Here is a 23,591-nt window from a genome sequence, read left to right as displayed (position 1 = left end):
TTCTGAATAATTCTAAATCCTGATAAGCTCTTGGGTATTTATTTCAAAAGCAATAATATTTCATTTTTGTCCTGTAAAATAAATGCAACTTTACAGAATATGGTAAAAGCGAAGGATAGACAAAGCACGTTAAATATTCAGCTACTATTTACAGTTTCTCCCACAATTACATGTTAAAACATACTTTTTCTTTTCAAGTTGCTGTTTAAATCTAGGCAAAAGTGCTTAAAAAAATCTCTCACTATTTACAGTTAAAACCAGACCACGTAAATGCTCAGGACGTGTTACGGCGACCCTCCGCCAGTGCTCCGGGAGCAGGGACCGTGGGCGGCTCTCGGTGCTCACACAAGGCACCCGCGAGCTCGGGACCCTGCCTCTAGCATCCTCGCCTGATGGTTACACTCGTCGCACGAAGACCCACCTCGGGATAAAACTGCTCAACCAACACCTGCTGTTTCTCTCAGGGCTCGGCTGTCCCTCCCCGAGCGGCCCCCTTCCCCTCGGCGTGTCCTCACGAAGCCGCCCGCCGCTCACCACACAGCCACACGGACACGGCTGCCGCTCACAGCACGGGCCACGCCACGCTCCGGGAGGGGGACGTGCTGTCCACGGATGTTGCTCCCACCTGCCAGGCCCAACCTCTCTCTCAACCACGCTGGGGAAATTAAGCACCACATTCTCATTTCGAAGAACTGAACGAATGCACCAGAGTTTTTTCGAGCGAGTGTGTTACAGTGGGTGGAGAGGGGAGGAAGGAAAGGAGAAAACGGCTATGAATAGAGAAATGGCACCAATTAGGGAGGAAAATGATAGCTACCAGTTGAAAACGTTTGACTCTTGCATTTAAAAACTGTGAAGTACGGGCCCACTCCCCAAGTGATAGCATGGGGGGGAGGAGGGGCTCGGGTGTGAGGCATGCACCATTATCCAACGTGAAAATCCAGGAATGAGGAGAGATGCGTTCACTGCCGTTGCTCTGGCGTGCGAGCTCCCGCAGGCTGCGACCTGCCCCCAGAGCCAAGGAAGTCCCAGCTCCACCCTACAGCACCAGGCTCAGCACGGCCCGCACAGGGCAGTGCTGGCTTTTCACAGCTTGGGTTCGACTCCTTGCTTTTAAAGATACAGTAGCCCTTTTTCGGTGTCAGCATGGACTTTGGGGCATTTTTTAGACATTGCCAATAGGACAAATTCCTTCGGGCCGGTATTATTCACTGGCTTGCTGACTTGGCGGAAAAGGCTCCGGAGAGCCTCTCCGAAGAGCGCCATCGCGAGGTGCTGCCTGGGGAACCATGACATCCTGTGACGCGGTAAGTAACGGGCAGAGAGGGTTCAGTGTGGTGACTAGCGAGCTTGAAGCTGTCTACTTCCAACCTGGTTTCTGGGGGAAATCTCCGCCAGCCTCTCAGGTGCCTGGCCTGGGGTGCACCGTCCCTCCCCCCAACTCCAAGCGGGTGCCTGGGAGAGGGACCCCAGATGTTTTTCTACAGCTTCTCCCATCCTCCCGGAGCGGACAGGAGCCGTCCTGAGGGCTCCGTCCCCTGGGGGGAGGCGTGTCTGTCCGAGGGGTGGACTGGGTGGCTACACTCCGCACTTGGCTCATGAGGGGCAGGCAGCCGAGAACCTCGTCAGCTCCCAAGGGGCCAGGCTTGCCGGGCCCAGAAGACTGGGCAGGAATGAGCACGTCTGGCTGTTCCTGACCATCCTTTACCATTACTATTGTCGCTTTTAAAAAAATCCAATAAATACACATTTTAAATGGAATTTAAAACTACTCCTTTGTGAAAGGACACTATAAACTTTCTTTCCATTATTGTGATATACAAGGATAGAGTTTTAAAAACAAGAGAAAAATAAAAGCCCCCCAATAAGGGGGGGGAAGCCAATGTGGAGATATAAATATTAAGATCACGAAAAAAAAATCACCCGACAGCCGTAGCTTCTTCTTCAAAGTGCTGGGGAGGTGGGGGAGGGAGGGGCGGGTCAGTTCTGAGGTTTGGACCATAAATACATATATATGCATATCTATATATGTATATATAGATAAAAAGACTTCTGCACCCCCAACCCGCCCCCAGGTGTGAGGGCAAAAGCACCACAGAGGCAGCTCGGGCCGGGCCCGACGCTGAGGTACGCTGGCACCCGGGCACCTAGATCCAGCGGCTGTAGGGACCCGTGACCTTCGTGTAGGCGTAGGAGGACACGGTGACCGCGGAGTCTGTGGGCACGGCCAGCGCCTGCCGGGTGGGGACGATCCCCTTCTCCTTATGCTGGGGCTCGGTGACCACGGCACCCCCCCACTTGCGCTTCTTCCCATAGAGCTTGGCCTCCTGCTGGCCCAGGCCCAGCCGGGCGGCCTCCTCCTGCCGCGCCCGCGCCCTCTCCGCCAGCTGCTTCATCTTGGCCTCCCAGAGGGCCAGCCCGTGATTGGGCTGGTTGAGGTTCTTGTGCTGGTAGAAGACCAGCGAGATGCGGGTGGGGTGGCAGCGGTTGGGTCTCTTGAGGGGCGTGGTGGCATGCAGCTCCCGCCGGGCGCACTCGATGAGGATGGAGCCGTGAGCGGGGGCCACGGCCACGCCACCGATGTTCTCGTCCAGGAAGTTGTGTTCGCTGTCGGACCACAGCTCCTCCTCTTCCTCCTCCGCGTGGCCCTTCTCGTCCTTCACCGCCCCCTTGTTGGGGGGCTCCTCGGCGGTCCCCTCCTCCAGGCTGAAGGGGTCCCACAGTTTCTCCTCAGACTTCAGGGCCCCGAACAGCTTCTCGCTGGAGCCCAGGGGCATGCCGAAGGACTGCCAGGCCTTGTCCAGCTGGCCGGCCCCCGGGGTGGGGATCCGACCCTCCTCCCCTTTCAGGGGGCTCCACAACTTGTCTTGGAACCCAGGACCGCCTTTCAGGGCAGAGTTGAAATCCCCTGCCCCTACTCCCCATGGCTTCTCAGTCAGGCTGGGCCCGGCCAAGGCCGAGGCGTTGTTCCCAAACTTGCAGGGGCTCCACGGTTTGCCTCGCAGCCGTCCTCCAGGCTGGGGGGCGAGCTGCTGCCCCTCCCCGGGGAACAGCCCCCACTGGCCATCCGGGAAGTGGGAAGGAGCCAGGCAGCCAGCCCCGAAAGAACCGAGCTTGTCGGGGACGATGGCCGGGCTCTCCCCGGGAGGGAACACACCCCAGCTGCCACCCACGCCGTTAGTCCTCTTGGGGGACATGCTTGGGCCTCCTGAGTACTGTCCCCATAGGTGACTGGGTCCACCATTCTGAGACGCCTCGGGCAAAGGTGTCTTGCCCATCTTCCCGGGGTCTCTGGGCACGGATTCGGCCGGGACCAGCGGGTCTACCGGCTCTTGCTTGATGGATCTGTTGTAGCAGTTGGAGCTCTGTGCAAAGGGAGAGGGGTCCCTGGACACTGGGTGGAGCTGGGGGGCCTTGGGAAGCAGATACTCCTTGGGGCCTGGGTAAGCAGGCTGCTGGTGGTGAGGAGTGGGGTGGTGGGCGTCCGTGGGAACAGCCTGGCCGGGCAGCTCGGCAAACTCAGCACCGCCGTAGGCCGGGCTCAGGCTGTTGTGCAGAGCGTGGAGGTCTGGCTTCTTCTCAAAACTGCAACTGCTGCCGCTGTGGCCCCAGGTGCCAGGCCCCAGGAACTGGGAGGGGAAGACGGGGCCGCTGGATGGGAAGCCGTAGTAGCCGAACGACGGGAGCGCGTACTTGGAGTGGAAGCCGTTGACGGAGGTCAGGCCGGGCTGTGCATAGTAGGAGTGGTAGGAGTACACGCTGCTCATGCTGTACGGGTCGGACGGCCGGCAGTTGCCCAGCACCGAGTAGCTCTCCACCACCGTGTTGCTGCTGTACTTGAAGGAGCTGAAGTGGTTCTGCGGCTCCACCTTGAGCGCGGGCTTCAGGCTCTGCTGGGACAGCCCGCCCTTCAGAGACAGGCCTGGGGAGAACGGGAGGCAAGACGGAGAGGGCGCAGCTGGGACCACTGCCGCAGAGCCCTGGCAGGCTGGGGGTGGGACCCCCTCCCGCAGAGGTTTCTTCTGCAGGCCAGGCAAGAGGAGTGAGTGAGGCTGGCCTCGCTCTGGGGGCCGCTCAGCGTGGCCCCCCAGACCCGCGGGAGCCCTGGGAGAGGCGGCTCACAGCGCCCCCGGCCCGCTCTGCACCCCTTCCTGCTCCCCACCCCGGCGAACTCCCCGAGTCCTCCCTGAAGCACCTCCTCTCGTGCCGGCCACGGCAGGGACAAGGGCCAGGAGGAGGGAGGGCCGGTCCACCTGCTGCCCCCACTGCGGCCCACGTGCCTGAAGCCACGGTCCCCTCCGGACGCTCAGCGAGGGAGCGAGCGAGCTGGAGGGGAACCCAGCTCCTCTCGGAGGGTAAGACGACCTCCTTGCACTTGCTCCCTAGGAATCTCCTACCGGCTATGCTGTCCTGGGGCGGCTGCGGCCAGCACCCTGACAAAACCAAGACCCCGGGGTGCTCCAGGGGGCAGAGAGGGCCTCCAGGACTTTCCCGTCTGCCGTTCTATCTTGAGGCAGGAAGCGGGCAGTGAGGGAGCCGTCCAGGTCCACCACCCGACAGCACCAATGCCACCCCGGGGGGTGCCCGCGCCCCACACACCTGGGTCCGTGGAGATGCCGGCCAGCTCCAGGGCCTCCTGCTTGATCTTCTCCGGGGTGCTCAGCTTCTCCTTCTGAATCTTCTTCTTCTCGGCCGCCGCCTTCCTGGCTTCCAGCTGCCGCTGGCGGCAAGACTTGGCGGGTTCCGGCAGGCGGCGGACCTCGCGGGGGAAGGCGGTGAGCACCTGGATGGCCCCGCTGCCCACCTTGGCGTTCTGGTTCTCCTCGCTGCCGAACTCGTCCGTGGTGGCCATCTTGTACAGGGGCAGCACGTGCAACTGCTCGTCCTCGGGGATCTTGCCCACGCAGCGATTGTCTTCCTTGGTCAGGGTGCAGACCTGCCCGGGCAGAGAGGGAGCGGCACGGAGTTGGAGGAGCCCAACACTGGGCAAAGGGGCTGAGCATGCCCCACTGGTGACACCCCTTCCCCACACAGCCCCAACGCCAGGCAGCCACTCGGCCCTAGCGCTCCCGGTTACCCTGAGGACTGCCTACAAAGCACATCTGTCTGGGCTCACAGAGTAACGGCATCACATCTGTCTGGGCTCACAGAGTAACGGCATCACATCTGTCTGGGCTCACAGAGTAACGGCATGCTCTAGAGCAGCGGTCGCCAACCAGTGGTCCGTGGTCCGTGATGTCTGAAAGGTTGGCAACCGCTGCTCTAGCGCTTTCAAAGCACGTCCATTCACACTCTCTCGTGTGATCTTAATGACGCCGAGAGGGGATGAGACGATTGGCCTGGGGTCACATGGCCGGCAGGGGGCCGGGTCAGGGCTGCGGGGGGTCAGAGCTGGGAGACCGGCTTTGCCCTCCAGACCAGCATTATTGCCATTGTGCTAGATCTTGCAGCCTCCTCCTCCTCCTTGCTCTGAACACATGGCCTCCATTTGCTCGTAAAATACTTCTCGTTTTTATTAAAAACTACATACGCTTGTGGTAGAAACTCATGCCAGCAAAAAGGAAATAAAAACTTTCTCTATAATCCCACTGCCCCAAAGTAATCACTGGAAACTCTGGTCATACATGCATGCACACACTCACCTTCTGGCAATAGGATCATGTTTTGCATGCAGTGCTCTAGTAACTTCATTTAAAAAGAACAGTACAGCCCAGCTGGTGTTCTCAGTGGTTAAGCATCGATCTATGAACCAGGAGGTCACGGTTCCTGGTCAGGGCACATGCTCTGGTTGCAGGCTCCATCCCCAGCAGGGGGTGTGCAGGAGGCAGCCAATCAATGATTCTCTCTCATCATTCATGTTTTTCTCTCTCCTTCCTCTCCCTTCCTCTCTGAAATCAATAAAAATATATTTTAAATAATAAAAGTATAGTATGAATATTTTCTTATGCATGAAATATTCTCCTTCAATATGATTTAGGAGCTAGTTCTACTGTATCAGTGCATTAATTTATTTAATGAATCCTTCATTACCATTTAAACTTGTTTCCAATTTTTTCCCCTATCATAAACAATACCTTCTTTTTTGGCTAAATTTTTAAGCTACGTAATTCCTTAGAACAAACACTGTGAAGTAGAGCTGCCACATATTGCTAAACTAACCTTCCAAAATAATTATCACCAGTATTTAACCCATATTGCTAGATTGTGAGTTGTGATATTCCTATACTTTTGCCAAGAATTTTGTTATCAAAACGTTTTGCTCATTATCAAAATGTATCTCATTGATTTGCATTTCTGATTACTAACAAAGTTTGATCCCCCCCCCCCAAGTTTACTCTCTGCTCTTTTTTTTTCCCTTTCATAATGAAGATTTTATTGCTTGTTTTGAGGCTAAGTACACAGACATTTCAATTTGTACACAATTCTTGAGTACGTACCAAAAACCTAAAAGGACATGCAATTGTGATTCTTTTTGAAACAGTTATTCTAGGGACTTTCCAGCTTAAAATTTGGAGGCCAATTTTCTTTAACAGGGTGTCAAGTACCAATATCTTCAAATGTTGACATGCTATTACATCGAGGTCCCACTAATTCACAATTTAATGTCACATATACTACATAATCAAATTTCCAATCTTTCACAGCACACCAACAAAGTTACTAGGGAGAGGGGACCACCACACCAAAGATGTTACAGATGCACAATATTCGGACAGAGCCGACGTCAAGGAGTGGGTTTCTTTAGGAAACAATTCTACTAAAAACCTGGGAAAAGAAGTAACTTAAAATGTCCAAGACATGTTAAATGCAAGACTGACTCAAAATTGCCATTTAGTATGCGTTGTGTTATAGGACATAACACTGCCCTCATCTGTGGAATGTTCAATGGACACCCAAGGCAATCAAGGCCTCTCATATTCAATATCCCACTGTTTTCTGGTTGTGCCAAAAAAGGAAAACCAGCAAATGGTGTTCCCTCTTAAAAAAAAAAAAAAAAGTATTTACACTAAAAAAAACAATAAATAAATAAAAGGGATGAGGTGGAATTCCCTCCTTTTTCATTTACAAAATAGTTGATAAAAATATTCCTCTGGACTGTACAGGAAGGGAGACGGGGAGCGCTGAGGAGACAGGGTATGTATGATACTAATCGGATTCCTTTCTCCAGCTTCCTCTGAGGCCAGACTCTCCTCATTTTCAGTTTCTGTTTTCTGAAGCTAGACCTTCAGGTTCCTAGTCAGTCACTGGGCCCATTTCCCCTTTGCTCCCCATTTCCCCTTTGTTGGCACGTTTCTGTCACAGATGTATCCTTTCCTGTCGCCTTTTTTGTCTTCATTTCCACTTCTGCAGGAGCAGGTTTAGCTGACTATCTCGCCATCCGCTCCTGGGCTCCTCCTTCGCAGCCCCCGGCCCCCTCCACGGAGCTAACCTTCCTCTTGGGCATCTAGGCAGCAGGTGGGAACTTTACTAGTACCCTCCGTTCTTGTGCTGACTATCTTTCCTTATTTTCTGTATTTAAAAAAAAAACACCCTCACCGGAGGCTATGTTTTTATTGATTTGAGAGAGAGGGGTGAGGATGGGGGTGGGGGGGGCGGGGAGAAAAACATCCATGTGAGAGAGAAACATCAACTGGGTGTCTCCCATATGTGCCCCAACTGGGAATTGAACCTGAAACCCTTTGGTGTATGGGACAAGGCTCCAACCAACTAAGCCATCATTCAGGTGTCTGAATGAATCGACACCAAAATGCTAACACTGGTTATCTCTATGGGATTTCAGGCAATTTTTACTTTATTTATACTTTCTTAATGTTATTTAATTTTTAAAATCCTCACCCAAGGAAAATTTTCCCATTGATTTCCAGAGAGAATGGAAGGGAAGGAGGAAGGGGAGGGAGGAGAGGGAGAGAGAGAGAGAAACATCGATGTGAGAGAGACACATGGATTGGTTGCCTCCCACATGCGCCTGAATGGGGGGGTTGGGGGCAGCCAGGGATCAAACCTAAAACGGAGCCACATGCCCTTGACTGGGAATCGAACCAGCAGCCCTTCGGTCCATGGGCCAACACTCGAACTACTAAGCAAACCAGCCAGGGCTTTTCTTGTTATTTAATTCCTTTTGCAATGCATAACTGTTAATTAGTAAAATACACTATTCATTCTGGGATGAATAGTGTATTCATGCCTACGCCACGTCTCCTCCCAGACATCCATCTAGCAGGCATCTCAAAACAGAATTCTTGATTTTTCACCCCAAACCTGGGCTTCCCCATTATTCTGTATCTCAGTGAATAATACCAACACTCACCCAGCTGCTCAAGTAAAAACCTTAGCGTGGGCCTCTAGTCTTCTCTCTTTCCCAAAGCAAGTCCTCTCAGCTGCATCTTCAGCACCATCCAAAATCTGTCCAGTTACCTCCCACCCCGACCCTCACTCCTGCCCAAGCCCTGTCACCTCTGGCCTAGATAACTGTCCCAGCCTCCCACATGGCCTTCCTCTGATTCTCTCCCTCCCCCCCGCCCTCCCCCGACTCCACATACTTTCTTCTCCATCTGCAGAAGCAAGAAGATGTGTCTGACTTTATGAATGAGACCTTACCACCCCCCGCTGAGGAGTCCTCCAGGGACTTCCCATCACACGGAGAGCACAACCCACGGCCCTGGTCCCTGCCAGCCCCCTCCCCTCATTTCCCCAGCCTTTGCCTGTGCCGGTCCTTCCGTCCAGAGCACGCCACCCCCAGGCGTTCGGCTCCCGACTCTGGCTTCATTCCCGTCTCAGCTCAGGTGCCCCTCCTCAGGGAGGCCGCTCTGCCTCTAAAACATCACCTATCACTTCATCCCACAGCCGCCCGCCTCTTTTCCTCAAGACTTCATCGCTACAGGACAACACGTCACCTTCTAGGGAGGGACTGTGCATTTCATTCCTGGCTTGACAGCTGTACCTGGGCACAGTCAACATGTGCACAAAGAATGAATTGAGAGGGTGTTTGGATTCCAGTCCAAGTGTTCACAGAGACCTGGAAACCACACGTTAGCTTACTGGTGTGTGAGTGTGTGTGTGTGTGTGTGTGTGTGTGTGTGTGTGTTTCCTGAGAAAGCTGGGCGGGAGCAGGCCGTCTGGCGGGCAGGCCCAGAGTCCGAGAATCTCTCTCGGTCCCTCCCTACTTGAGCCCACCTGTCGGCAGAGGCCCGTCGGCCGCCTCCCAGACGGGCCCGTGGGCGGGGCTTCCTTACCACGGTGCAGCCGTTGTACAGGTTGTGCTGGTCCTTGTGGGCGTGGGCACAGAAGTCCATGCAGGCCGTGACCCCCGAGAAGGGCCGCCCTTCCTTCAGCCCCAGGCGGCAGTCGATGGCTATTTCCTCGTTGGTCACCTGTGTGGAGGACCAAGGAGAGCTGTTGGGTGACCCGCGGTGAGTGGCCCGGACTGTGCACCTGTGTCGGCCAGGTGCTGGGGAAGGGAGGGGAGGGCTCTCGGTCGCCCCGCCTCTGGGCTGCAGGACGGCGGGTTTCTGGCTGAGGCCCCTGAAGGAATCATTCTCCTGGGCTACCTCTAGGGCCCCTCCCCTGGCCGGGGGGCACGTCCCGTGCCCCTCAGAACCCATAGCATTGGTCCCTGCTTGCGAGCGCTCCACACCCAGGTTAGAGGTGCGTGCGGTATGGGTGAGAGAGACTCAGGCCTCACCAGCAGACCCCAGACCAGAGGCGGTGGAGGGGGACGAAGACCAGGATGGAGGAGAGACGGCCTGGGATGCAGTCAGTGTGGTGTGGGAAGGGGTCTTATCAAAGAACCGCATCCCCGCTCCACCCCTGGCTGGGCCTTCCTGTAAGGAGCACAGAGGAGCTCACCCCCAGGCCCCCACCCCCGGGCGCTGGGCAGAGATGTGGGTGACCTGTGGGCGGGGAAAGGCCCAGGACTCGGTACCTGGTTCTGGTAGGCCTGGGGGGCCAGCCGCTTGTACAGGGGAGCGACTTCGGTGGCCAGGTCCTGGAAGCTCTTCCGCAGCACTTCCTCCTGCGGGGAGAAGGGCACCACACACGTAGGGCAGCCCAAACCACCTGCGCCCCCGAACCACCCCCGGCTGCCACGGGGAGGACCGGAGGCCAGGGGCCTCCCTCTGTGAGGGGCCTGGTGCCGTGTCTGTCAAGTCGCAGACACTGAAGCTCAGCGGGAAACGCTGCCGCCGGGCACGCCGCCTGCTGAGCTGCGGTTCCCGCCCGGCGCTGCTCAGACCACACAGCCCTGGCGCTTGCTGCCGAGCGCCCGTGCCCTCGGGGTGGCGTGGCCGCCCGTGGAAGCACGAGCAGTGAGTGTGGATCCTCCCCCCACGTTACACACAGGTCAGGAATGGCTGAGAGCGGGGGTCAAGGTCTGTGCTAGGAACGCCACAGCCAGCCAGGCCCAGAGCCCAGGGCCAGGCACACAGATTTCAAAGCTCCATCCTCCACAGCCGCACCACAGCCCCGCGTGGCTATTGATACAGAAGTTAATTTTAATTAAAATTAAGTCAATTCAGCCCCTCTGTTGCACGAGCCACATCCCAAACGCCCGCAGCTTCACGCGGCTCCTGTCCTGGGCAGCAGAGAACATTGCCATCAGCAGAGGACGTCCCAGCGGACCGGGCTGCCCTGGACGGAGCAGCAGCCCCCCAGCCACGGGCGGCAGGAAGGGGCAGGCGTCCAGAGGGAGCGAGGAGGGCGGGGGGAGCTCCTCGCAGACATGGCAGAGTTTCATGGAGAGTGTTCACAGAAGACGACGGGAGGAGGAGGGAGGACCACGTTCACAGGCTTAGAAACGCAAGAGCGAGACCAATGGCCGCCACCCCCGAGGGCACCCCCCTGGCTGCCACCCAGATGCCGCCGCCAGCGCCAGAGGCCCGAAGCCAGCCCTGCACGAGGCGAGGCTCCGAGGCTCTGGGGAGACCCAGGCCTGGGCTTCCACACTGACCACCATTCCGGCCACGGGGCCCTGGGCAAGCCCTGTGCCTCGGCGGAGCAGTAAGGAGTCCCGGCCTCGGTCATCGGGGCGTCGTGACGTTAACCGAGATGCTGTGAGGGGCTGGGCAGGGTGTCCGGCACTTAGTGCACAGGAAATGCTAGCTGATGGAACAGGGGGAGCATCTGGGAGAAATTAAACCAATGCATTTTCACGCCTGGGAACTCCCAGTGCTTGGTGGCCTGGCGGCCCCTGCGTTCATCGAAGGAACTGCACGTGCTGCCCCGGGGAGAGGGGGCGCGGTCCTAAACAGAAGTCCAGTGTCACATGGGACGATGAGACCAGCTCACGCAACAGCCTCACAGCCAGGCTGGGAGGCGTAAGAGGCTCTACCTCTGGAAATGCTTCCTCTGACGTCGGAAAAGCAGAGCTGGAAGCCTGAGCACAGAAGTGTATTTGTGGGTAGGACAACTGTGCCCAGGGAGAGCTCGCCCGCCCGCCCGCCCGCGGCGCTGGGAGAGCTCTGGGACACCGTGGCCGGGGTCAAGATGCTGCCTGGACCCCACGAAGGGACCCAGACCGCCTCCCTCGCAGGAGCTCGGGCAGGAGGGAGGCTGGAGGGAAAACGGCAGGGAGCCCCGACAGGCCGGCCCCTTCCCTGCATTTGGAACTCCGAGTGGAGACCACCTCTCAGGCGGCCTCCATCCCGTGGGCGACAGAGGGGAAGTGGCCGCGTGGGGTGGCCTGACCTGGTGCCCCTGGTTCCCACGGCCTGAGCACGCCAGCGGTGGAGGCCCAGAAGCCCCTCGTCTCGCTGTCACTGGGCGGGAAGGAGGCCTCAGACCTGGAGGCCGTCCACGTGGACGCCAGCCCGGTGCCCGAGGAGCGGGCCCGGCACCTAGCGAGGAGGAAACTGGACCACTGCACAGAGACGTCCTCCAGCCGCCGGGCGGGACGAGGGATGCCCCCCCGGGAGGCCTGGCACTGCCCAGAGAATGGCCCCTCTTCCTGCGACACCTCCCAGACCCAGAGAGAGGTCTGGGGAAGAAGGAAGGGAAGCAATTACCCTTTAAAGGCGTCAAATGCTGATGAGAAATGGGAATATTTAAAGAGACGGGTTTTAAACCGGAAGAGCCTGAAGCACTTGAAGTGAGAAGCCTCATTTTTCACTCACTGCCCCTCTCTGCGCATTTCCCACGTGACCTCATTTCTCAGCAAGACAAGGTCAGTGAAAGAGTAAAGCAAGTTTCATGTTCTCTGCACGTCTGCGTGGCGGCGTGTTAACCCCGCTTCCCCTCTGGGCAATGGAAGACACCAGGTGGGACGGGGCGGGGCGAGGGGGAGGCCCCGCCGCTCCGGGGAGTCCTCACCTCTTTGGGGTTGTCCCCTGCGAGGCGGAACTTGCGAGGGGTCTTGCTCCGGGCGTATTTGCAGCCGTTGAAGTACATGCTCCAGGAGCAGCCGAAGGAGAAGGAGGCACCACAGGTGTTGGGGTCTTTGCCTTGGCAAGCACAGGTCCGGCTGCAACACACACCGCGTGTCAGGCACAGACCCGTCCGTTTTACTGTGGCTCTAGAATCTCCCTCCTCCCTCCTCCCTCCGGGGGAGGCCCTGCTGAGGCCTGGCACCCACTGGACTCCCACGCCTGGGACCACGTCCTTCTCCACCCGCCACTCCGTTCCCAAATGTCCTTGGGTGGAGAGCCAGCTCTCTGCAGCCGGCTCTGCTCCCACGCCCGAGGGCCTGCTGTTGGGAGAAGCCCATGGGTCGTTTGAGGAGGTGGGAGGAGTCTAGTCAAACCCCCAACCAGGGTTATACTGTGTCTTCACTCCGATGTCCTCACCAGCTCTCACACAGACCACACTGACAGGGCAATGGCGGGAACCACGGGGTCTGAACACTCCTACCTCCTGCAGGCCCAGCTGCCGACAGGCCTTACACACACACCGACATTACAATTGAACCCTTAATAAAACCCAGAAACAACCCGCGTGCTCCTCCACTGGGGGAACGGACAGACAAATGGTGGTCCGTCCAGGCAGGGGAATACTACGCTGCGGTGAAAAGGAACGAGCGGCACCCACAGGTGCTGTTCGGAAACACTGCGCCGAGGGGAAGAGGACAGACGCAGAAGGCTGCCCGTGGTACAGATGCGTTTATGTAACACTTAAAAAGGCAAACCTCCAGGGGCAGGAAACAAGACTGGCGGCTGCTGGGGTGGGGGAAGGGCCTGGGACAAAGGGGCCCCGGGAGGTTTGGTGGACGATGGAACTGTTCCGTATCTTGATTTACGATGGTCATGGCTGCATGACCGTAAACGTTTGTCGAAACTCTTCAAGCTGCGGACCTCACAGAATGAATTTTATCGTACGTAAAAACACCTTAATATAAAAAAATGGGGGAAAACCCTAGAAGGATAGGTTTTGTGAATGCGATGGATGTACGTCAGTGGGGCACTCACACACTTTTCACACTTGTGACCCTCAGAGTCGATCGGGGCACAACAGCAAAGCTGAGCCACGTCGCCAGGCCCTCCCCGGCCGGGACCGGAGCCCAGGCCGGGACCCGTGGGTGAGCCTTCTCCCACCCCAGGCCTAACTCTGCAGGACAGACAGGGCCCTGGGTGGAACGAGGCTTCCCCCAGCGCTGCCCAGCGTCCCTGCACCGGCTGCCCGGGCCTTGCCCACGTACTCGTCGTTGAGGCCACATCTCCGGCTGGTGGGGTTCCCGTACTTCCGGAGGGTGTCGGTGAGCTCCTGGTACAGGGTGTCCCCCAGGCTGCGGGGGATGCCCTCCCAGGCCAGGATGAGGATGACGATCACGGCGTTCTGGCAGTGGTGGCCCGCCCGGTGCCGCACCAGGCACAGCAGCTTCTCCTCCAGCGTGTGCCTGCGGATCACCTGCGGGGACGTGGGCGGGGCAGGTGCGTTAACCACAGCAGGCCACACACCCTCCTTCTGCCACAGACCTGGGGTGCAGGTCTATGGAGCAGTGTCCGGGGGGTGCCACCACCACCACAGAGACTGAGAGTGTTATAATAACAATAATTATTACAAAAGCTAAGTTATCAATGATTTATATAGACGTAGGAATACAGAGATAACATTGTAAGGCAAAATACACTGAGTGGCCAGATTAGTATGATCTCTGAACGCATAATAATCTGGCCACTCAGTGTATATCCTATGTAATAAAAGGCTAAGATGCAAATTGTCCCCTCAACCAGGAGTTCGACCAGCAGGCAGGCTAGCCAACCGCCCATGTCCCCTCCCCCTGGCCAGGCTGGCCGGACTCCACCCATGCACGAATTCATGCACCAGGCCTCTAATATATATATATACACTCAGTGTGTGTGTATATACACACACACATACATACACACACACTGAGTGGCCAGATTATTATGCGTTCAGAGAGCATAATAATCTGGCCACTCAGTGCATATTGAGAATTTTGTGGTCCTAAAACACTTGCAGAGAAAATGCTGCGTGTCTGTACGTTTTTGGTTAAAAAACAAGGACCGTGGTGCCGTGGAAAAGTTTTTGGCAGTTCCTCAAAAAGCTAAAGAGACAATTCCCACAGAGCTAGTCAATTCCACCCCCAGGAATATGACCAGGGGAAGTGAGAGCAGGGACGCGGGCAGGTCCTTGTAGCCCCGTGGTCCGAGCAGCTTCACTTGCGACAACCTAAGGTAGAAACGCCCCCGCCCCCGCCCCCGCCCCCGCCTAGCCAGGCCGTTCCAGACATGGGACAGGAACCCCCGGAGCTCCGGGCACACAGAGGGGGCAGAGGAGTCAGAGTCGGCCACAGCGGGGCCCCGACTTGGGGAAGACGCCATCTCAGCTCCCCCTTTCCTTCTCTCTACAGCCCGGAACACGGGGACGGGATGAGCCGCGTGCAATGGCTACAGCGGTTCCGAGGCCAGCCCAGGGTGCCAGGGCCGGCACGTGAACAGAAAGAGGACAAACAGCAGAGGCTGGGAGACAGGACCCCAACCGGGCGCCAGGTGCCAGCTCCGAGGTCCTGGCCAGAGGCCGGGTCGGCCTCCCCACACACCCAGCCCGGAGTGCGGCACGGCCACGGCTGCGGGTCACCACACTCACCCACTTGGCGATGGGGCAGCCGCGGGAGCTCTTCCCCTCCTTCCCCGTGTAGATGACCTTCTCGATCCGGATGGCTTTCCCCTTCTCTCCGTACCTGCAGAGGGAGGCGGAAGCACACAGCTCAGAGGAACCAAAGGAGAGCGACTCCAGCGAGGAGGCGAGCTCCGTGGGTGCCCGTTACTGCAGGGACCACGGAGAGGGAGAGCAAATGTCAATGCTGACTCTGTGCTCAGAGCCTCTGGGGACCGAGTGGCCACCTCCAGGCTCCCGGGGCCGCTGGTCCGTCGTGGCCCAGCTCTGTCCAGGGAGAAGGCCAGCAGGACGCCCCGGAGGATGGCCTCCGAGCCTCCAGGAAGGGGGTCACGCCAAAGGCCACGCGCAGGCCTGTGTGTCCAGCCCTGTGAGCCGAGTCACCCCGAGCGCTATTTATAAATTCAACAAACGAAAGAAAATAAACGGGGAAACCCTTACTGTGCTCCTTCAACCACCCCCGCCTGACAGTTGAACAGGACGCGGACCACGGAGGCAGGAGAAGCGACAAGGACACACTGGCTCCGAGGATGCCCCCGGACAGTCAACACGCCTGGCTGCCCCGCACACGGGCACACACGCGTGGATTCTGAGACCGTCTCGTTAACCAAAGCACCTTCAGAGGGGATGCACCTCGGGCCCCGGAGCTGAGCTGACCTGCTCCAGGCCACACAACTTCCTGGGGGTGATGCTGCTTAAAGCGCAGTCTTGCAGGTCCGACAGACCGGGCTGGAGTGGCAGCCCAGCTACGTTCCTGCTACAAGGGCTGTGGCCAAATGACGGAACTTCTCCAAGCCTCGGTTTCCTCATCTGCAAAATGGAGGCAAAGTGACTTCTTCCTCCTGGCTGGGGACACGGTCACGGAGGCAATCCACACGGAGTGCATTGCTGAAAGTGCCTCCCAGTCCCTGGCACCGGGGAGAGTCCAATAAACACTAATTGTTCTTAATAACGTAAGCAGCCATCTTCCTGAATTGTCTTATTTTTAATAGCTTTTTCGTTTCAGGTACAGGATCCTATCGCCTGCAAATAGTGGTCACTTGCCACCTCCTGCTTTCCACTCTTTATGCCTCTATTTCAGCCTCTCGCCTCTGTACTGGGCAGCGCTTCCGAGTGCCAGCAGGCATCTTTGCTTATTTCCTGACTTTACCGGAGATGTTCCCAACCATTCATCGCTGAGCACGCAGCCCACTGCCTTTGGGACAGACACAGACTCCCTTACTTTGAAAGGGTCTTCTGTTCTAAGGATTTTAAGTCAAGAACTGATTACCTTTATTAACCAGGGTCACCCCCAATAAACGTAATCACGTTTTTAAAAATGTTTCAAAAAAAGAATTGATTACTTTCATCAAATACATTTCTAGCATCTGAGGGGAGAGATGACTGAATGGTTTTGTCCTTGGATTGCTCTAGTGAATGCAATTTGGTCACAGCGTATTGTTTTAACGTACTATTTCATAGAAGGGAATGTTATCATGGCTATGGCAGTTATACAGACTGTTAACATACTAATACAGATACACGTATGCTCTATCTCACTTACTCCACATCTAGAAATCTCTACCTCAGAAATAATTGTGCAAATGCACCGAGATTGAGGCACGCGATATTCATTGCTGCATCAACAACGAACCATCAGAAACAGCTTAAGTGTCCAGCGTAGGCCTGGCTCAATAAAATGCATTTCCACACAATGGAAAGCCGAGGAGCCATCTAAAAGGACTCGACAGAATTACGTGTACAGCATGGAAGAAACTAAGGGAGGGGGAAGCAGTTGCAAACTGCGGGGAGAGTGTGATTGATCCCATTGGGTTCAATATTTCTTTATATCCATATGCGTATCTTTGTAAATGCTTAGGAAAAACTGAAAGGCAAACATTTAAGTTTCTTCCGGGAAGGCGAATAGCCAGAGAGCGTTATTCACTCTAAACTTTTTTTTTAAAAAAAGGCCTTTTATAGACATGTTTTATTTTTGTCATTGGAAAAGAGAATGAGCGGTTTTAAAACCCGATCTACGGTTTCCCCGAGTTCTCTATTTCGTGCGAGGTCTCCGTGAAGCAGCGAGAAGCGTGTCTGATAACTACCACGTTAAAATGCGAAGGCTGTGTGAGCCCCGTGCTCGCTGACAGCACTCTGGGGCGTTCACAGCGTGGCCTGGCTCAAGAGGACAAGGCCAGAGAGTGCTGCGTTTGTTTGGGTCCCGGAAAACTCTGAACCCAACAGGATTTATCAGGAAGCGGCCCGTGAGGGCAGGCTGGGCGCTCGGGGGGTGTGCTGGGGTCGCCATGGGAAGAGCAGCCGGAGGCGACCACACTGCTCTCACCGGCCGGCCGGACAGGAAGGATATCGGGCTCCCCACGGGAGGGTGAGCCGAGGACACTGGCGCGGGCTTCCCCGCCATCCCACCCCTGCGAGGACGCTTCCTGCCGTGGACCTCAGATTCCAGGGCCAACAGAAGGGCCAAGCACGGAATGATCAGCGAGGCATTTTTAGAAAAACCAGAACCGTCTCAGTGTTTAAAGACAACCAACCAAGTCCAGATGTAATTTTTTTTTTTTTTTGAATGTCTGACTCTCTGGCCTATCATGCGGAGGCCCTTTTAGAAATACAGATGAATTCCTAGACCCTAAACTAAGTCTGCAGGAAGAGGCTGAATGGAAACCTTATTCCCGAGGGTAACCTGATCATCCTAGCCAGCGGCTCTTAAAGGCTGGTGCCAGGACCAGCACCACCTGGAACCCTGGGAGGAAGGCAGGTCCCGGGTCCCACCCCAGACGGTGAGGGTCGAGACCCGGGGCCGAGGCCCCGCCATCTGTGCTGTCACAAGCCCTGCGGGAGACGGACGCACACTCCAGGGTGAGAACCACGGGTCTGAAGGGGTCCTTCTTCAGGGTTCCCTCTGTCACACGGGATGAGACCGGCTCCCTCCCCAGCACTCGGAGGAACAGGGCTGGCTCTTCATTCCTAGAATGAACTTTTAGTGACCCCCCTGAGCTGCGGAGGATCCCCATCCAGCCAGCGGCCACGTGGCTCTGTGCAGCACGCCGCTCCAGATACGGGTCTGAAGGACTGATGCCAGTCATCAGCGACCGTGAGGAGCTGGGGAGTCAGGAGGTATGGAAGGCGTAATAAACTGGGATAATATTTTAGGGTTCCCTTTTTACTCCCCCACTTTTCTCCAAATCTTTACCAGGTAAGCTAACAGCACCCATGTCTCTTTGATCCCAGTTAGCTTCCTCTCCTGCCTTTGGCTAACTCCTGGCAGTAGCGTGGCCCTGCAGAGAGAGGGGGAGGGCTAGGGAAAGAGACAGCCTGAACCATTCACAAACTGGACCCCCAGCCTGGTTATTCTCATCAACCGCTCACTCCCCTTCTGGTCCCAAAAGGAACTTGAGAGAGATGTTTACAGGAGGTGATGGAATCAGCGTAAAGGTGGGACAGACAGACACGATGTTGGTACACAGGATGCAAACCGTGGGGTCTCGTGTGTATTTTTGAGATGAGCCTGGAACATTTCATCCCATGAGAAATTCAGGAAGCTAATGAGGTCTCCTTAGGGTGCTGTCAAAAGGACGCAGGAGTGAACCTGAACAGGCCCCCACGGGCCACAGATTCCTCCGACTGGGGGTGCACCAGGGCACACAAATTGGGCTCTAGCTTACAAGCAGCCAACATAAAGACACACACGCAATCTGTTGCATGATTTACAAGGTCCCCAAGATAAAAATAAACCAGTTGCTGAGGAAAACCATAGGTATTCCTGGTCTTGAGAGGAATCCCTCCCTTGAATCAGCTTCTGAAGAGCCTATGCTTGGCTGTTCTTTTTAAAGCGGTGACGGGGGGGAAGAAAAGGGAAAATCTCAACTTTATCACTATCTCTTAATCCTTGTTTCAAAAACACAGTCTTTTATAACTAAGAGTTATTTAGACAGCTATCTATAAATCTCACATATTTGCGACCAAGAAACACACATCCCAAAACTGCCCCAGATCAAACATGTATATTTTGTTGCTGTTGTTAAAGATTTTTTTAAAAAGTTTCTAAGTGATGCTGAAACCGGTTTGGCTCAGTGGATAGAGCGTCGGCCTGCGGACTGAAGGGTCCCAGGTTCGATTCCGGTCGAGGGCATGTACCTTGGTTGCGAGCACATCCCCGGCAGGGGGTGTGCGGGAGGCAGCTGGTCGATGTTTCTAACTCTCTATCCCACTCTCTTCCTCTCTGTGAAGAATCAATAAAATATATTAAAAAAAAAAGTTTCTGAGTGAGAGGAAGGGAGAGGGGGAGAGAGAGAGAGAGAGAGGAACATCAATGTGTGAGCGCAACATTGATCACTGCCTCCTGCATGGCCCCGTACCGGAGATGGAGCCTGCTACGTGGGCATGTGCCCTGACGGGGATTGAACCAGTACCTCTTGGTGAATGGGACGCTGCCCCACCAGCTGAGCCACACAAGCCAGAGCCAAACTTGTACATCTGACTCCCCGACAGCCCTCAACCTGCAAACGTTAGTGTGAGGATTCCTTACAAACGTCATCGGCCAAGAGGATGCCTCCTCCCAACCTTCAAACTGCAACACACACGTGTGTGGACACATGCAGGCATGCGTGTACACCACACACCCTGTTTTAAACCTGTTTCGTTCTCATGGACCCAGAGGTGCCCTTTCAATCAGGCTTGAAGTTAGAGACAAGGTCTCTAGTCACCTGATTTTCTGATGGCCTACTTGGTCTTTTAAAAAAATATATTTTTTTATTGATTTCAGAGAGGAAGGAAGAGGGAGAGAGAGATAGAAACAACGATGAGAGAGAATCATTGATCGCCTGCCTCCTGCATGCCCTCTACTGGGGAGCCAGCCTGCAACCCGGGCATATGCCCTGACTGGAATCGAACCCGGGCCCCTTCAGACCGCAGGCCGACGCTCTAGCCACTGAACCACACCAGCGAGGGCTCTGATGGGCTACTGAGAATTAAATGTTTCCAGATGGTACAGGATAAGGAAGAGTGATGACAGCAGATCCCTGTCCTCCATCCCTCTTACCTTTCCCTCCTTCAGGGATGCTCCGAGTTAGTTCAAAATCATGTTCCCTGCCATATTAATGACAGGATTCGTCTGGCTTCCCTGGTCAGACAAAATTTGGTTCCCAAATTTGGGGAAACGAGCAAACCACTCAGCCTCCGCCCCCCGCCCCCCCACATATATATGAATAAACATGTTCATGTCTACATAATCTTTGCCTTTACTATTGAAATACTAATGCTTGTTATTAATAAAGGCAGTCAGTACGTGTGTATGAGGGAGACACTCTATGCCGTGCTTGCTAATAAACACTAAGTGTTTTGCCTACAATCGGTCCAGTTTACCCTCACAGCGCTCCACAGCGTGTGCACTCCTGTCAGCGTCTCCACCTTGCACATAAGGAAAATGGGCCACAGAGGATCTGAGTGACTTGGCGGTAAGTGGCAGGGCCGGTCCAGCTCCAGTGTGTCCACACGCTGTCAATCCCTGAGCTGTTTCACCTCTCCATATGCTGGGACTCAGGGCATTTAACATCTGCCGTGGACACCTAACCAGATTTTAAAGTCTCTATCCATACAAACTGCTTAAAAAGCAAAAGCAAAAGACAGTTACTAAGTAAAAACCCTACAGCCTTGAGTTTGAATTGGAGTGTCAATAAAAATGCATGATGCATTGAATCACTAAACGATGACCAAAGTGAAAAACCTACACACACATCTTGGCTCTTTCTACTGAAATGGTCCAGAAACAGTGAGAACCCCAGGGGCAATGAGCATGCCCAGCACCCAGAGTCTGTTTTCTGAACCCTCTTATCCCACAATAAAAGGAAGCAGGATTTCCTGGATAAACACACAATGTGAGCCCAGAACACATGTCATATGAGAAATCAAGAAAGCTATTCAAGACACCCAGGATCATGTTGAAAGGACTCAGAGGAGGCAACCACTGGCCAAAGATGAGACAGTACACACCTCCTAGCTGAGGTACAAAATGCCACCTATAAAGTAGTTTTTTAAAAAAGAAAGAAAATACAATCGGATTCTGACCAAGCCTTTAGATCTAACTACCAATTTATAGCACGGAGGGCAGAAGACCATGCTGAACGATACCACGGAAAGCTAGCAGCAAAATCCAGACCGTGGGAAACGCTATACTATAGGACATAGAGCCATTCCGCCACATTTCTTCAATAAACTGTATTTCAAGAAAGAGAGAGAGGAAAGGGGAGAGGGAGACCGATGGAGGGCAGACCTATAGATAGAAAGAAACCCAGAAGTAATAGGGGTGAGAGCCATAGCTGGTTTGGCTCAGTGGATAGAGCGTCTGCCTGCGGACTGAAGGATCCCGGGTTCGATTCCGGTCAAGGGCACATGCCTGGGTTGTGGGCTCGATCCCCAGTAGAGGATGTGCAGGAGGCAGCCGATCAATGATTCTCTCTCATCACTGATGTTTCTCTCTCTATCTCCCTCTCCCTTCCTCTCTAAAATCAATAAAAATATATTTTTAAAAAAAATAGGGGTGAGAACCCCACATTCAACCTTCCACAGTCTGAATATCAATCTTCCTTGCTATCCAAGGCATGGAAATGAGAGGTGCTGAAAAATCCACATTCTATTAACAACTTGCCCATTTCTCCTTGGACACCTGCGCATCACTCACCGCTCCTCCATGAGTTCCCGGATAGAGGCTACCGTGGGGCCAGATCCCAGGTGAGTGTAATACGGACCTTCATCTTTCTCCACTATTTGTTCTGCAGAGACACAGAGGAAACGTTCATTGGAGACACCAATTCATCAACATTCACTTGTTAAGACAAACCACCAATAGGAAAATTAATGGGCACATTATAAAACAGGGAATAAAATGGCTTATAAACACGTGACAATGTGTTCAACCCCATGAGAAATCAGGAAATACAAATTAAAATCACAACAAAATACCATTACATACAGGCCAAATTGGCAAAAATTTGAAAGTATAGAACCATGTTGGAATTTAGTTTATCATCGTACATATTCTAGACCAGGGGCCAGCCAACCATTCCAGTCCAGGTTATCTACCCATATGGACTGGAACCAAGGACCCAACAGTACCTGTATGCTCACGTTCATAGCAGCATTATTCACAAGAGCCAAAGGTGAAAACAACACAAGTGTACATCAACAGATGAACAAATGTAGTCTAGCCATACAATATTATCCTATGTAATAAAAGCGTTACATGCAAATCGACCGAAGGGCCGAACAGCGGAACGACCATCCGGACGACATCCGGGACCACACTATGACACCCACGGGCGCCAGGCCAGCCAAGGCGGGTGCAATGCGATTGGTCGGGGGGCCCGGCCATCGCCCCATGACCGCCCCGCAGAGGGAGGCCCAGGCCACGGACCAGTGGGCTGCGGTGGGTGGGCGGGACCTCCCTCTGCGAGGGAAGCCTGGGTCCCAGGTGCTGGAGGAAAGCCAGTCCCGGCAGCTGGGGGTGGGGGGGGGGGGCAGGAGGGCGGGGAAGGAAGGATACTTTTGCACGAATTTCGTGCATTGGGCCTCTAGTTCCCTCATAAAAAGGAATAAAGTCTGGCGCTTGCTACAACATAGATGAACCTTGAAAACATTATGCCAAGTGAAACAAGCCAGAGAAACAAAAGGGAAAATATTGCATGACTCCACTTACTGGCATATGAAGTATCTAGAATAGGCAAATTCATTGAGATAAAAATTAGAGGTTACCAGGGGCTGGGAGGAGTGGGCAAAGAGGAGTTATTACTTAATGGGAGCGGGGTTTCTGTTTAGGGTGATGAACAGGCTTTGGAGCCCTAACCAGTTTGGCTCAGTGGCTAGAGTGTCGGCCTGCAGACTGAAGGGTCCCGGGTTCGATTCTAGTCAAGGGCACATGCCCAGGTTGCAGGCTCGATCCCAGTAGGGGGTGTGCAGGAGGTAGCCAGCTGATCAATGATTCTCTCTCATCATTGATTTTTCTATCTCCTTCTCCCTCTCCCTTCCTCTGCGAAATCAATTATATATATATATATTTTTTTAATATATTTTATTGATTTTTTGCAGAGAGGAAGGGAGAGGGATAGAGAGTTAGAAACATTGATGAGAGAGAAATATTGATCAGCTGCCTCTTGCACACCTCCTACTGGTGATGTATCCTCAACCAAGGTACATGCCCTTGACCGGAATCGAACCTGGGACCCTTCAGTCTGCAGGCTGATGCTCTATCCACTGAGCCAAACTGGTTAGGGCAATAAAAATATATTTTTTTGTAAAAAAAAAAAGGCTTTGGAAACAGATAGTGGTGATGGCTGCACAATATTGTGAGTGTAATTAATGCCACTAAAATGTACACTTAAAAATGGTGAAAAATGGCAAATTTTGTTATGTATATTTTACCACGATTTTAAAAAGAAAGGAAAAGTACTGATTCATGCTACAATGTGGATGAACCTCAAAAACATTATGCTAGCCAGACACGAAAGATCACATATTGTATGATTCCATTCATA

General features: G+C 54.3%; 1 protein-coding gene across 2 annotated transcripts in view; it reads right to left on the bottom strand.

The window, feature by feature from the left end:
• Window positions 1-2,061: 2,061 nt before the first annotated feature.
• Window positions 2,062-23,591, bottom strand: part of TET3 (tet methylcytosine dioxygenase 3) — an 87,492-nt gene continuing 65,962 nt past the window's right edge. For both annotated transcript variants that reach the window (XM_054728024.1, XM_028154370.2), the window contains 8 exons: window positions 21,743-21,833; window positions 15,037-15,130; window positions 13,625-13,833; window positions 12,304-12,454; window positions 9,923-10,012; window positions 9,234-9,371; window positions 4,600-4,936; window positions 2,062-3,922 (listed from right to left, as the gene is read on the bottom strand). In XM_054728024.1, the coding sequence (XP_054583999.1) occupies window positions 2,148-3,922; window positions 4,600-4,936; window positions 9,234-9,371; window positions 9,923-10,012; window positions 12,304-12,454; window positions 13,625-13,833; window positions 15,037-15,130; window positions 21,743-21,833 (2,885 nt within the window). In that variant the 3' untranslated portion in view covers window positions 2,062-2,147. The remainder of the gene's footprint in view (window positions 3,923-4,599; window positions 4,937-9,233; window positions 9,372-9,922; window positions 10,013-12,303; window positions 12,455-13,624; window positions 13,834-15,036; window positions 15,131-21,742; window positions 21,834-23,591) is intronic.

This window comes from Eptesicus fuscus, chromosome 16 (genome assembly GCF_027574615.1).
Source record: "Eptesicus fuscus isolate TK198812 chromosome 16, DD_ASM_mEF_20220401, whole genome shotgun sequence".
NCBI classification, from domain to species: domain Eukaryota; kingdom Metazoa; phylum Chordata; class Mammalia; order Chiroptera; family Vespertilionidae; genus Eptesicus; species Eptesicus fuscus.
The sequence above is the reverse complement of the archived record's forward strand: the minus strand, read 5'-3'. Positions and strand labels throughout refer to the sequence as shown.